General features: G+C 47.4%; 1 protein-coding gene across 3 annotated transcripts in view; it reads left to right on the top strand.

The window, feature by feature from the left end:
- SGO2 (shugoshin 2) overlaps window positions 1-15,583 on the top strand; it is a 145,662-nt gene that overhangs the window by 72,774 nt on the left and 57,305 nt on the right. For all 3 annotated transcript variants that reach the window (XM_073558223.1, XM_073558224.1, XM_073558225.1), the window contains one exon: window positions 11,824-11,912. In XM_073558223.1, coding sequence (XP_073414324.1) covers window positions 11,824-11,912 — 89 coding nt within the window. The remainder of the gene's footprint in view (window positions 1-11,823; window positions 11,913-15,583) is intronic.

Below are 15,583 nucleotides of genomic sequence, written 5' to 3'. Positions count from 1 at the left end.
AGAAGACCACCAAGGGAACAAAAGTGGGATGATAAAAGAAGAGATAGAGGCGGCTTCTTTAATAACTCTCCCCGGGACAAAAAGCCCTCCAAGTGACAGTACGCCAAGGGTGGGGGGGAAGGTTATCCTTTTTCCTTCCAGCCTGGAGGAGAATTTCAACAAACCCATGGATAATAAACCTAATCCAGGAGGGCCTATGGATAGACTTTCGCTCTCTCCCACCTCAAAAATATGTAACAACGCCGATGAGATCCAGCATGCGAGAACAGGAAGCGCTAAAAAGCAAGGTTCTAGGCCTAGTAAAAAAAGGAGTCCTCCAGGAGGTTCCCTTGCAGGATATGGGCAGAGGGTTCTACTCCCCCCTTTTTCTAGTGACCAAACCAGACGGCACCTTTCGTACAATTATAAATCTGAGGAAGCTAAACAAATACGTCAAGAACCAGAGCTTCAAAATGGAGTCTATCAAATCTACCACCAAAGTCCTGGTCCCAAACTGCTACATGACGGTGTTGGACCTCAGCGACGCTTATTATCACGTCCCTATCCACAAATACTCCAGGAAGTATCTGAGGTTAGCCGTCTCAATAAAAGGCAAGGTGAAAGAATTTCGTTCTGAATATCGATAGCCCCGCGAGTATTCGCCAAAATAGTAGCGGAAATGATGGCTCATATAAAGGAACAAGATATAATAATAATCCCGTATCTAGACGATTTCCTAATAGCGGGCAGCTCGGCTCAAAAATGCAGGGAACAGAGAGACAGGGTGATGAACACTCTACAAGACCTGGGCTGGCTTCTAAATCTAAAAAAATCAAGATTGGAGCCCAGCAGGGTACAAGAATTCTTGGGCCTAACACTAGACTCAAACATTCAGGAGTGTCGCCTCCCAGACCACAAAAAGGAGAAGATCGCTCAAATTACAGCAAGAGCAATCCAAAATCCCTCCATGACACTAAGGAAGGCCATGTCACTGTTGGGTTCACTATCTGCCTGCCTGCCAGCAGTTCAATGGGCTCAGTTACACACGCGAAATCTCCAGTGGGACGTATTGGCCAACCAGGCAGTAATAGGGGGACACCTAGAGCAGGGTTTCCCAACTCCAGTCCTCAAGGCACACCAACAGATCATGTTTTCAGGATTTCCTTTGTATTGCACAGGTGAAGCAATTATCACCTGAGCAATACTAAGGAAATCCTGAAAACATGATCTGTTGGTGTGCCTTGAGGACTGGAGTTGGGAAACCCTGACCTAGAGGGTCGCATTACCCTAAATTCAAGCACTATTCATTCCCTAGCTTGGTGAGGAAACCAGGAGAACCTGTCCAAAGGGATCCCCTGGGCATCAAAGATAACACACATAGTGACAACGGATGCCAGTCCCACAGGATGGGGAGCGCACATGAACAACGAGGTGACTCAGAGCGTATGGGGAAATCAAGAACTAAAAGCCTCCTCAAATCAAAAGGAGCTTCTAGCAGTAGGCTATGCCCTAACACACTTCCTACCCCTACTCCAGAACCACCATGTCCGTATCCTTTCGGACAATCGGGTCACAGTGGCCTATATAAATCACCAGGGGGGAACCAGGTCCCGAGCCCTAATGGACACATCCGCCAAAATCCTCAACTAGCGGAGGCAAACCTGTTATCTCTGACAGCCCTACACATCCGCGGTACAGAGAATCAAAGGGCAGACTTTCTGAGCCGCACCCAATTACGACAGGGGGAATGGGTACTAAAGCAGTCTATTTTTCGGCAGATTGTAAAAATGTGGGGGACCCCAGACGTAGATCTGTTCGCCGACTTCAAAAACAAAGTAGACTCCTTCTGCTCCCTAGATCACAGGGGGAATCCTCTAACTCTGGACGCATTTATGCTACCATGGACACTGAGACTAACATATGCCTTTTTTCCCCAATCATGCTCATTCCAGCAGTCCTAAAGAAAGTCAGGGAGGACAGGGCGAGGATGATACTGATAGCCCCCTTCTGGCCCAAAGGAACCTGGTTTTCCTGGCTAAGAATGCTCTCCGTAACCGACCCATGGGTCCTATCGCATCTCCCGGACCTGCTATCGCAGGGCCCAGTGCTACATCCTCAGGCACCGAACCTCCATTTAACAGCATGGAATTTGAAAGGGCACTGATGAGGGACAGGGGTTTTTCAGAAAACCTGATAACTACACTACAAAAAAGTAGGAAACCGGTTACAATGAGAGCTTATGGCAGAACATGGAAAAAATTTCTATCCACCTCTAGGGCAAAGGTTCAGGATGGGGTTCAGATTGATAAGATCCTAGAATTTCTACAAAAGGGCCTAGAACAGGGTCTGATGGTCAACACATTAAAAGTACAAATAGCGGCGTTAGACGCCCTCTATAACCATGATGTGGCAGGTGACCCCTGGGTAGCACGGTTTATTAAAGCCGCAACCAGATCTAGGCCAATAGCCAGTCAAAGATTACTATCATGGGACCTGAATCTTGTACTTTCAACACTAACAGGCCCTCCGTTTGAACCAATTCACTCGGCACCCCTAAAAATCCTATCTCTTAAAACTGTGCTTCTGGTGGCACTAACAACAGCCTGAAGAGTGAGCGATATTCAAGCCTTGTCAGCGGGGCCTCCTTTTACAAAAATTCTAGAGGATAGTCATCCTAAAACCTATTTACCTAAAGTGTCATCACATTTTCACAGGTCCCAGGAGGTAGTCCTTCCTTCCTTCTGCCCAAATCCAAAAAATAAGGGGGAAGAAAAGTTCCACACTTTAGATGTTAAAAGGTGCCTAGTACAGTACTTAGAGACCACCAAAAAGTGTAGGAAGGAAGGCTCTCTTTGTATGTTTCCAGGGTCCTCGGAAGGGGCTCAAAGCATCCAAGAGTACCCTGGCAAGGTGGATAAGGGATGCGATTGCCCTGGCATATTCATCCAGCGGGAATACCATCCCAGAGGGGCTGAGAGCTCATTCCACAAGGGCAATGGCGACCTCATGGGCTGAAAAATCTGAGGTATCAATAGAACAAATCTGTAAGGCGGCCACCTGGTCATCACGTTCGACCTTTTTTAGGCACTATAGATTAGATCTAGCCTCTACATCTGACCTGACCTTCGGGAGAAGGGTCCTTCAGGCGGTGGTCCCTCCCTAAGCTACCAATCTCTGAAATTCTCTCCGTGGTGCTGTCATGGGTGAGAGAGAATAGCTTAGTTACTCACCGATAACGGTGTTTCTCGGAACCCATGACAGCACCCGCTTATTCCCCTCCCCTTCACGAGTATGGTGAGCACGTTTTACTGTTAGTAGAGTGTTTCCGTTTAGGCACGGTGCTTTGATAAGTAAGCAGTATTATAATATTGTGTATATATTTCTGTTGTCTAACTAACCTGGAGACCCTCTGATGCTCTGTAACCAACTGAAGGCGGAGGAGAGGTACCGCCCTTTTTCTGTAGGTTCCTGTCCCTGAAGGGCGGATCCCCTCTCTCCATGGTGCTGTCATGGGTTCCGAAAAACACTGTTATCGGTGAGTAACTAAGCTATTCTTTTGCCTGGGCGAATTCCAGCACATGCGCTTTCCATTTGAGCCGGATTGTTCTAAGTATCAGCGTCATTGGTTACTGCGGAAACCAGTCCCCTCGCACATGCGCTGTGGTATGTTACGCAGTTTTCATTAATCAGCCGATATCCACCTGGAAGTAATTGTTAGTCACGGACCACGCTTTGGATATCTGTCTGACTGTGCGTCCTGACCTCTCTACACAACGCGGCCGATCAGGTTATTTGCTGCGGCTGCAGTTTTTTACACTAATTGTCAGATAGATAGATAATATATATCTATCTATCTATTATATAATCTCTAATATGACTAGTATTGGACGCATTCTCCAGCCCCTGACTAAGCCACCTTGCGGTGGCGACATGCGTCGGGCACTCCACAAGCTTCCCCATGTGAACGTAACTGATTAGGCCAGTGCGGGCGGGATTTAGTCTCTACAACCTATTTGAGACTTTATGACCCTTCCCAGGTTTATTTTGGTATGGTGTCCATTGAACTTGCCTATCTCCTTATCTGTTTACAATATCCTCTGCACTGACGTGTTTGGCTTGAGCCTATTATGTGCAAGTGGTTTATTTATTTGTATAGACATTATTGATATTTGTGTCTTATATTTTGAGTATTTTAACCAATTTTTTGGTAGTGTTTTGGAGCATTTAAATGCACCTATGCAACCATGTTTATTGAGGTTATGTTTATCTTCTACGAATGCTCTTTCAATATGTCTATTTTTTTTTTTATCTGTGACCACTATATCAGGTTTTCCAGATATTTGTATTATCTTATAGCTATTTGGATCTAGCTACCTTTACTGGTTTATCTATTTGGCCATATAATTGTGTTGGTTATCACCCACATTGTCTATATTTCTGTAACCATAAAGCCAGTAATTTTGCTCACCAGGGGGGTGTTTTGTTGGCTCTATTAGGAGCCCTCTGTGTGCTTTTTTGGCATTGTCACTTGTATGACTTTTAAATGTTTTTACTTAGTGTTTGTGTCCTTAATCAGATTTATATTTTGGTGATGCCTGCTTTTTCTGGCCAGTAGCTTTTTCTATTTTCACAATCTCTTACATATCTATGTATGGTGAATAATTTTAATCCACATGTATACACAAATGGTTTTGGTACAATTTTTTTTTTTTATCTTTTTTTAATAAAATTTATGCTTTTAAAGGGTATTATGTTTTTTGTTAGCTGGTTGATATATGCTCATTTCATCTAGTTTTTGTTGGTAACCAGGGTCACACGGTCGTCGATTCGAGAGAATCAAGCCGATTATGCAGAGTTTGAGCCAACTGTCAGTGCACTCTGCTCCAGTTCTCACATGAGAATGCAGCACAGGGGCGGAGCAGATGGAGAAATTATTTTATCCATCTCCTCCATTGCCGGGTAATCAGACTGCACGCGAATGACGTCCGAGTGCAGTGCAATGTTTCACACTCACCCTTAAACTTGTATGGGTGAGTGCGATCCGATTCACGTATGCACTCTCACCATGGTGCAATTGTTTTTCCTTTCCTCAGGCCGATTTGGCATGAGCAAAAAAAAAACGCAGATCTGCACTGCCTCATAGTGCAACATTGGTCCAATTTTACACTTGTGTGTGCAAGCCCTTAGTAGCACTAAAGACTCGGCACATTCAGCCATAAGTGGTTTGTTCAGAATCCACAGTTAACACTATATTTACATATAGAGATTACAGATGGATTTTTGGTTCTTACCATAAAATCTTTCTTGGAGCCTTCATTGGGGGACACAGATTACCATGGGGTGTATGCTGCTGCTGCTAGGAGGCTGACACTATGCAAAACAAGAAAATTAGCTCCTCCCCGGCAGTATACACCCACCGACAGATACCAAGTACCTCAGTTGGTGAGAAATCAGTAGGAGAAGCCACGGAACTTTAAACATATGTACCAACCCAACAAGGAGCTCAAAGCCCAACGCGGTACAACTTAAACAGGGAGGGTGCTGTGTCCCCCAATGAAGGCTCCAAGAAAGAGATTTTACGGTAAGAACCAAAAATCCATCTTTCTTTATCGCCTTATTGGGGGATACAGATTACCATGGGACGTTCCAAAGCAGTCCCAAGGGCGGGAACAGGAAAAGGGAACGAAAGAACCGGAAAGGCTTAGGTCGGCCGGTGAGCCACCGCCGCCTGCAGAACCTTCCTACTAACAACTGCATCAGACGAGGCCTGGGTATGAACCCTGTAGAACCTCGCAAAGGTGTGCAAGGATGACCAGGTTGCGGCCCTGCAATTTTGCAAAGCCGAACCCTGATGACGAACTGCCCACGAAGCTGCCACAGCCCGGGTGGAGTGAGCTCTCACTCCCGGAGGGGGCCGTTTTTTTCCTGAAGTCGGTATGCTTCCTGAATGGTAGAACGAATCCAGCGAGCGATCGTGGATTTGGATGCCGGAAACCCTTTCCGGTGACCTGAGATGACCAGCAATGAATCGGACTGACGAAGTGAAGTGGTCCTAGCCAGGTAGACACGCAAGGCTCTAACAACATCCTGTTTGTGGAGCAACTTCTCAAGAGGGTGAGAAGGAGCAGGACAAAAAGATAGAAGAACGATAACCTCGTTGATGTGAAAGGAGGAAACCACCTTTGGAGGAAAGGAAGGAACGGGCCTGAGGACGACCTTATCCTGATGGAGCACCAGATAAGGAGAATGACATGACAAGGCCGCTAACTCAGAAACTCTTCTGATGGATGTAATGGCGATCAAAAAGGTTACCTTCCATGACAGAAGTGAGAAAGGAATGTCCTGGATGGGCTCAAACTGCGCCTTTTGAAGAGCGCTAAGAATGATATTGAGATCCCACGGTTCTATTGGTGAATGATAAGGAGGAGCCACGTGAGCGACTCCTTGGAGGAACGTCTGAACCTGCGTTAAGGAAGCGAGCTCTCTTTGAAAGAGGATAGACAGGGCAGAAACCTGGCCCTTGAGGGTACTGAGAGACAGACCCGAATCTAAGCCAGACTGGAGAAAACCCGCACCAACGGTAAAAAGCCTTCCAATGCCTATGGTAAATGCGGGAAGAGGCCGGCTTCCTGGCTTTGATCATTGTCTGAATCACCTGGTTGGAAAAACCTGATTCTCTTAGGATTGCGGCCTCAACGGCCATGCCGTTAAATTCAGAGACCGAGAATTCTCGTGGAAAAGGGGGCCTTGCGAGAGAAGATCCGGACGGTCTAGAAGCCTCCAGGGAACGTCCGCGAGCATGTTCACCAGTTCTGCATACCAAGGCCTTCTTGGCCAGTCTGGAGCCACAAGAATTACTGGAACGCCTTCCGATTTTATCTTCTTGACCACTCTTGGGATCAAGGCAAGAGGTGGAAAAAGATAAGGTAGTTGGAACTGGGACCACGGAATTACTAGGGCGACGCAAGCGACGGCTAGAGGGTCCCTGGACCTGGCTACGAAGCGCGGAACTTTGTGGTTCATCCAAGGTGCCATGAGGTCGACGTCCGGATAACCCCAGCGCTTGCATATCTGATCGAAAACTGAGGGATGGAGAGATCATTCGCCTGTCGCTAGGTCTTGACGACTCAAAGTCGGCTGCCCAGTTTTCCACCCCTGGAATGTGAACGTCGGAGATTGCTGGGACGTAACGTCCCGCCCAGCACAGAATCCTGGCCACTTCTGACATGACTTGGTGGCTGCGCGTGCCGCCCTGATGGTTTATGTACGCCACAGCCGTGGCGTTGTCCGACTGAATGCGGATCGGCTGCCGACGAGAAGGGGTTGCCAGCGAAGAAGGGCCAGAAAGATTGCTCTGATCTCGAGCATAGTGATAGGAAAAAGAGCTTCCTGTGGGTTCCAGTGTCCTTGGGCCGTCCTCTGAAGAAAAACCGCTCCCCAACCCAGGAGGCTGGCATCGGTGGTGATGACTTGCCACTGAAGCGGGAGTAAGGACCTCCCTTGGAGGACTGACGTAGACCTTGTCCACCAAGTGAGGGATTGCCTCACTTTGAGAGGAAGGAGAATGGGCCGGTCTAAGGACCTCGTCGTCTTGTCCCAGACTGAAAGGAGGGACAGCTGAAGAGGGCGAAGTGAAACTGTGCAAAGGGCACTGCTTCCAAGGAAGCTACCATCTTCCCCAGAACTTTCATGCAGAATGGAAGGGGAATGGGCATTGGCCGTTTGAGGGCTCGAATCCCTTTGAACAGAGACGCAAATTTTTCCTTCAGAAGAAACACCCGGGCCAAATTCATGTCGAATTCCATGCCTAACAAGGTCAGACGCTGAGTGGGGCTGAGAATGGACTTTTCTTTGACTAACCATCCGAGACGGCCGAGAGTATCCAGGGTTATCTGAAGACTTAGGAGACAGTCTTGATGGGACAAGCCCTTAAGAGATCGTCCAGATAAGGAATGATGAGAATCCCTCTGGATCGAAGGATGGCCATGACCGTCGCCATCACTTTCGTGAAAACACGGGGGGGCGGAGGCTAGGCCGAAGGGAAGAGCCGTGAACTGGTAATGACTTTCCTGAATCGCAAACCTGAGATATTTCTGATGCTGCAAGCAAACAGGGATGTGAAGATAGGCATCCCGTATGTTCACAGAGCAGAGAAATTCTCCGAGCTCCATTGAGGCTATCACCGATCGAAGAGACTCCATTTTGAAGTGAAGAATCTTCATGTGGCGACTGAGCAATTTGAGGTCCAGGATTGGCCGCAGGGAGCAGTCTTTCTTCGGGACTAAGAAGAGATTTGAGTAGAACCCTGAAAAACCGTTCGTCTGAGGGAACAGGAACATTCACTCCGGCGGAAAGAAGGGAAGAGACGGCCTGAAAGAATCCTGGAATGTGGGACCATTGTCTTGGAGGTCGAGACCGGAAAAAACGCCTGTCTGGCGGGGAAGAAAATTTGATCTTGTAACCGGATGCGATGATTTCCCTGACCCAAGCGTCGTCGCCAAGCGTCCACGAAAAAGGAAAGTCTGCCTCCCACCCTGGAAACACTTCCAGGTGGGGGTGCCCTGTCACTTGGAGGCAAACCTACCAGAACAGGCACCTGAGGACCTGGAGTATTGTCCTCTAGATCTCCAGCGGGGAGCGGGCTTGTAAGATGGTTTCTTCTGCTCTCGCTCCCTAGATGCGGAAGGGCGCTCTTGCTGGGCAGATCTCTCTGTGGACGAGAACGGCTGAAAAGGTCTAAAGGGCCGAAAACCCTTTCTGTTAAAAAGGCGTCTTGGTCGTGACTGGGGGAGGGAAGTACTTTTACCCCCAATGGCATCGGAAATTATTTGATCCAGCTTGGCCCCAAAGAGCCTAGAACCATGGAAGGGCAGATTGGTGAGCGACTTTTTAGAAGTGGTATCCGCCACTATATTGCTGTTAGCCCTTGCTACGCAACCGGCCGCATCTAAGGCGGCGGCCAAAAGGTATTTACCCGCATGTTTAATTTGGTCTGCCAGAACTTCCAACTCGTCCTGAGGGGCAGCCGACAGAATGCCCCTGCGAAGAATTTTTGCCCAAGCTGAAATGACTTTTGCCACCCAGGCAGAAGCAAAAAAAATAGGGCAGAAAGAGGCGCCGGATGCTTCAAAGAGAATAGATGAGAAACTGGTGGGTCCACTTCGGGAGCTTTCGTCCATTTTGTAAGAAGGTCCGCATCAAATGGATACAGGACGTCTAAGTACCTGCGGCCTGAGAAGCCCTTCTCAGGGGGCTCCCAGTGTTTGGATAAAGTGGTCTCGAACTCCTTGTGGTTAGGAAAGTTTCGGGAGGAAGGTTTTGCTCGTTTAAAGGAGCCGTCCTGAAGAGGAGCTTTATCTTCCTTTATTTCGAGCGTTTTGAAAATGGCCGATATGAGACTATCGACCATGTCCTGAGACTTGGACATGTTATCTGCGTCTGAGTCAGATCCCGTCGTTTTCTGACGAGGGAGACGAGAAAAGCAGCCTGGGTGGAGGGGACGGACCTTGCGAGCTGGAAGACGAGCTAGAGAATGCGCTTCCTAGCAATCCTATCCGGCCTGTCCCTGTGGAGGTCGCGGTCAGGTGCAGACTCCTCACCGTGCGAGGCGGTCGGAGCACAGGTGGCTGAAGATGGCTGCGTAAGATGTTCCAAGACCTGCACCAGGGACTGAGACATTGCAGCAGCCCACTCTGGAGGAGGGGGGGTGCGCTCATCCCGGGACTCGGGGTGCTCCGGTGGGGCAGACATCACGGAAGGACTGCTGGACAGGCAGAAGGGAGACAACTGCCCTGACGCCCGCTTTTTGCAGTGCGCGCAGGCGTAGTGGGTAGCGGAGGGTCTAGGGTAAGGAGCCCCTGCAGAGTAGGACATATGCAAGGACTGCAGAATTACTGCGGCCAGTATCTGAATAGGGAGTACTGCCGCGGGGGCTAAAATTAGGGGCTCAGAAAAAAATAAGAGCCTACCGTCACCAGCACCGTTATCTGATGTGCAGCGGAACAGCAGAAGAGTCCCCAAGCTGAGATCCCTGGCGTGTGTTACACGAGGAATCAGGGAGGTGCAGGACCTTAGAGATGGGCGGCGCTGGGCGGCAGCGCAGCGCGACTGGTTGAGACCTGCGGGGGGGGGCGGGTCATAAGGAGAGAGAGGATCCATGAACAGAACAGAAAGTGAAAGTAAAATCAGCGCCGTGCCGGTTTCTTCCCCCGCAGCTCTGATCCTGGCGCGATGAGCCCGTGACGCCGCGGTGGATGAGGGAGGTAAGGGAGAGAGGCCCTGCTGCTTCAGGGAAGGGCACCCGGCGTGGGAGCTGAGAGGCGCGCGGCTGCATAGAATGGGCAGGAAATTCAAAGAAGACTCTGCTACCAGACTGTAAGGGGCGTGCATTGGACTGATGGTAGCGCTTTTGGCTGCTTACCTGACGTCCACATGCTTCCTGAAGAGGATGACCACAGGGGCCCACGATGAGTGGGTGCCGCTGGGAATGAATGTCCTCTGCCCCGCACTCTCTCTGGATAGTGCAGAAGACGGCGCCAAACCTTTCTGCCTGCAAGGGATAGTCCCCGCCGGTGACCGCCGTCTTCCTCTCAGCCATGTCCCGGGAGAGGGGTGAGCAGGGGAATTGGCTAGGACCCGCCATCTGAAGTCTGCCCGTAGCACCCGAGGGTGATAGGGAAAGGGTCCTGCCTGCGGTCCTGAGAGTTGCGATGTGGGTAACACCACATTGCTCGCTTAGCCGCATGATATGGGAAAGCAGGGTGAACATTTACCCTGTTTCCCGGTGTAGAATCTGGAAAATAAATGGGAAAAGATTAATATATATATATATACACACACACACACACACACACACACACACACACACACACACACACACACACACACACTGGAAAATAAATGGGAAAAGATTAATACACACACACACACACACAACCTAAAAGAAAATGGTTAGATGCGGATCTGGGGAGATCCCGGTCCGCCTCCTACGGACACGAAGCACAAACTGAGGTACTTGGTATCTGTCGGTGGGTGTATACTGCCGGGGAGGAGCTAATTTTCTTGTTTTGATAGTGTCAGCCTTCTAGCAGCAGCAGCATACACCCCATGGTAATCTGTGTCCCCCAATAAGGCGATAAAGAAAGGACATTTGAACAAACGCACAGATGTGGACAGTAAGAGCCATGAATGATTAGGAGACCTCCTCTGGGGGCATTGGATGCTATTGGCTGGTGATTTAGCAAGATTTATAAGATCAACTTTTCAGGAGCTGAGGTAGGGGAGCAGCTAACGGCTTTATAGAAATTAATTGGCTTGAGAGGTAACTGGCATGTTAATAATTAACCCCTTTCCTGGAATGTAATTACTGCACCCCTAGGCGGAGTCTGGGCAGGTACTAGTGGCTGAATGCCATGGAAACCAGCTGTGTGCTATGAAAGATAAAAGCTTTAACAGTAAAATAATGACGGCAGGTTAAAATAGCAAATCAAATGCAGACTTGGTTATTTTCATGCTGTCTAACTATGCAATTTAATAAATGTAGAGTACCTCTTTAACCTGTGCTGTGGAGCATTAAATCTGCTGTGTGTCCATTCTTTCTACTCTAGATGTTCACTATGAATTTCACACTTGGCAGTGCATGGGGTGAAAGCCATCTGCAATAAAATCAGCATGCTATACCAAATGCTTAATGGATTTTTTTTTTTTCTGTTACGTATGGATGATTGTGGTGCTAAGATGTGAGTGGGTATAATAACTTTGTCCAGGCCTTACAGAAGGGAATCCTGACAGTATGTGTCCTGCTTTTCCGTAATTGATTGTATTGTGTAATTATTGACTCTCTAGTCCTCAGATCGTCCTTCATTGAATGACACAAAGAGTGAACGTTTTAGCCGGCAGAGTACCAGGTCTTCTGTGGAAAATCAAGGCTTTAGGTAACAAAATCTACTGTGCCATTCTGTACTAGTTAGCCACAAGGCAGTGTTATCCTTAATGTTATTTTACTCTTTTGTCTAACATGGCACATATGACAGCGATGAGAAAAAGGCTGGATACAACGATTTCAATAGTTACAGCTGTGGCTTGTAAATGGGATGTACTGTTGTTCCTGAAAGTTATCAGACTGACACACATTTCGGTTTTCACATAGTTGCTGCTTCAGTGTGTTTAGAGCTTTTCTCTAATTACTGAAGTACAATTATCAGCATCTCATAAGTTTTTAAACTTTCTCTGACAATTACATAGCCTAAATATTGAGTCAGTGTATAGGCAATGTGCCCACGTAGCGTTTTATTCCGGACACTAAAAACCGGACTCCTTCCCAGAAATCTCGCGTCTTTTTCCGCGCGATTTCACCGCGATTATGATCGCGATTTTGCCGCAATTTTCGCGTGTGATATTCAAGCACTTTCCAAGCGATTTGAAGCATCGCTTGGAAAGTGATTGACAGGTTGGTCACACTCGTCAAACATAGTGTTTGACAAGTGTGACCAGGTTTTTACTATTGAGGCCGCCTATGCGGCATCAATAGTAAAAGATTTGTTAAAATGCTAAAAAAAAAATTAAAAAAATCGGGGTATATTTACCTTCCGGCGTCCCGCGCTGCTATCCCGGGCCTCAGCGTTCCCAGTAATGCCTTGCGAGACCTGTGATGATGTAGTCTCGCGTTGCTATAGCGATCTCGCGAGACTAAGTCATCACAAGGCCTTGCCGCAAGGCATTACTGGGAACGCTGAGGCTGGGAATGCAGCACGGGACGTCGGAAGATAAATATACCCCGATTTTTTTTTTTTTTATTCTTTTTTTTTTTTTAACAGGGGTATGGTACCCAGGGCCTGGAGGACAGTCTCCTCTCCTCCACACCGTGGGTACCAACCGCACATGAGACGCTTAACTTCCCGCATGGTGGGCATAGCCACATGCGGGAAGTAAGCGATTCTCATGCATTCCTATGGGTGCGGAATCGCGGCAATTCTTTGCGATTCCGCACAAAAGAATGACCATGCTGCGATTTTTTTTTTTTACGCGATGCGATTCTGCCGCGGAGAAAAGCGCAGCATTAGCACAGCATGTGCGGAATGACATAGGAATGGGGCATTCTGTACACGATTTTTAAACGTTTTCGTGGCAAAAACGCTTAAAAATCGCTACGTGGGCACACAGCCTTACAGTGTTGACACTTATGTTGAAGACTTCTTGCCCTCCCGTAACATGCCGGATGTCCGCTTCTGAGCCAGATCCTAACTAATGGTCGCCCATTCTAATCAGTGCTAGTTAACCCCTTAATGTCCAACGTATCTGCACAAAAGTGGTATCATTAAAAACGTCAGTCCGGCACGGAAAAAATAAGCCCTCACCCAACCCCAGATCATGAAAAATGGAGACGCTACGGGTCTTGATATTTTTCACCTCTTAGATAAAAGAGGACATAGATGTTTGGTGTCTATGAACTCGTAATGACCTGGAGAATCATAATGGCAGGTCAGTTTTAGCATCTAGTGAACCTAGCAAAAAAGCCAAGCAAAAAACAAGTGTGGGATTGCACTTTTTTTGCAATTTCACCGCACTTGGAATTTTGTTCCCGTTTTCGAGTACACGACATGGTAAAACCAATGGTGTCATTTAAAAGTACAACTCGTCCCGCAAAAAATAATCCGTCATATGGCCATATAGACTGAAAAATAAAAAAAGTTATGGCTCTGGAAAGAAGGGGAGGGAAAAATTAAAATGCAAAACCAAAAATTCCCCTGGTCGTTAAGGGGTTAAGCAGAATTCTTGTGTTTCTGTTTGTACACTTGCTTTTTAAGGATTGACCACAAGTTCCCAGTGGGATTGAGATCTAGTGAGTTTTCTGGCCATAGATCCAAAATGTCAATGTTTTGTTCACTGAGCCACTTGGCTACCACCTTTGCCTTGTGACCTGGTCGCCATCATGCTGGAAAAACATTGTTCTTAATTAAATTGCTCCTTGATCGTTGGAAGTTGGTCTTGGAGGATGTTTAGATCCCATTCTTTGTTCATGATCGTGTTCTTAGGCAAAATTGTGAGAGCCCACTCCAAGATGAAAAACAGCCAGGGATATGTGGATGGTGTCGGGATCCTCTACAGTTGGCAGGACACGTGGTAGTGCTCACTTTTTCTTCTCCGGACACTCATTCTTACAGATGTCTCAGTCTGAAGGGGTCTTCATAATAGCAAATAACTTTACCCCAGTCCTCTTCTGTCCAATCCCTGTACTTCCTGAAGTTATTTCCTCTGACGTGCAGAATAACATCACAGACTGGTTTATCTGATTGCATCATTGAAAAAAAAATACATGAGAAAAATTCTAGTAAAATGGTGAAAAAAGTTTATCTAACTGATGCTTTTGTCCTGTGGTGTTTTTGTAATGCATTTTTATATTTCACTATTTTGCTTTAGTTGCATCATTTAAAAAAAAAAAAAAAAATGCCAGGAAATGTCTGTCTTTAAAAAAAAAAAAAAATCATATATTGCATATTGGCATTTATTTTACACTAGTGGTGTGCCCGATGATATCGCATCGGGAAGGGTGTGAGTACGTGTGTGTGTACGTGTGTGTTCCGCAGCTGCCTGCCCACCCCCCCTCGTTACACCCCTCTCGTTATACCCCTCTCACAGCCGGCAGGAAAGACTGTTTTGCGGCGCCACCAGAGGGCGCCCGCACCCCATCTCCAGCACAGGCCGTAAGCCGCGGCGGGGTCCCGCTGGTGGTACTATGGAAGGGCCTGATACCACCAGTGGGTGCCATATTAGAATACACATCACTTGGGTATTCCAATATGGCGGTCGGCTTATTTCCGGTCGGCGCGGTGGATTGTGGGATTCGGGAACATCCAGACGGAAGTGGATGACGGACAATTTAAGGCAATTATATACATAGATGTTGCAATAGTTAAAAATTCAATAGTGATATACAAAATGCACTACAAACAAATGTTTTTCGATGGTTCATTTTAGGGGCATATAGCTTTTTATAAAAAAAAAAAGTGAATCTCATGCGTCCTACAACAGTTTTCTGGCACCAGTCACAAGTGATATTTGCACAAGATTCTGTGACTTTTTGTCACTGGCCCTAGCACTTTATTTTAGTCATGAGTCTTAACAAAAAGGCTGTGGTCTACTACAGTGTGACAGGTTTACTATGGAAACTGACTATGTGATTGCTCACGGCAGGCATAGTCTTAGGTTTGTTTAGGTTTTGTGCACCTTATCCCAGCAGGCTAATAGGTTCCAGACTCGCTTAAGAAACGGCAGTCTTGATAAATCCCTCACCATGTGGACCTGCCCTCAAGGCCATGTTTGAAAATTAAAAATATTATAAGTAATCTGTTAAGGCTGGGGTCACACGGCTGTACATTCTGTCATGCAACAGAATTATACAAATACATTCGGCTCAAACTCTCAGTTCAGATGCATCAGTGTACTGTGCTCCGAGCCTCTCGCGTGACGGAATGCAGCACAGGTGCATCTCCTCCATTATCTCTGTGGTAATCACACAGCACTTGAATGCCATAACAGGGCTGTGGAGTCGGTAAGCCAAACCTGCGACTCCGACTCCTCAATTTCCCTTACACCAACTCCGACT

Source organism: Dendrobates tinctorius, unplaced genomic scaffold, assembly GCF_039654945.1.
Source record: "Dendrobates tinctorius isolate UK_male_01 unplaced genomic scaffold, ASM3965494v1 ptg000254l, whole genome shotgun sequence".
NCBI lineage: Eukaryota > Metazoa > Chordata > Amphibia > Anura > Dendrobatidae > Dendrobates > Dendrobates tinctorius.
Note: the sequence above shows the minus strand (reverse complement) of the source record. Positions and strands in the feature narration are given on the sequence as shown.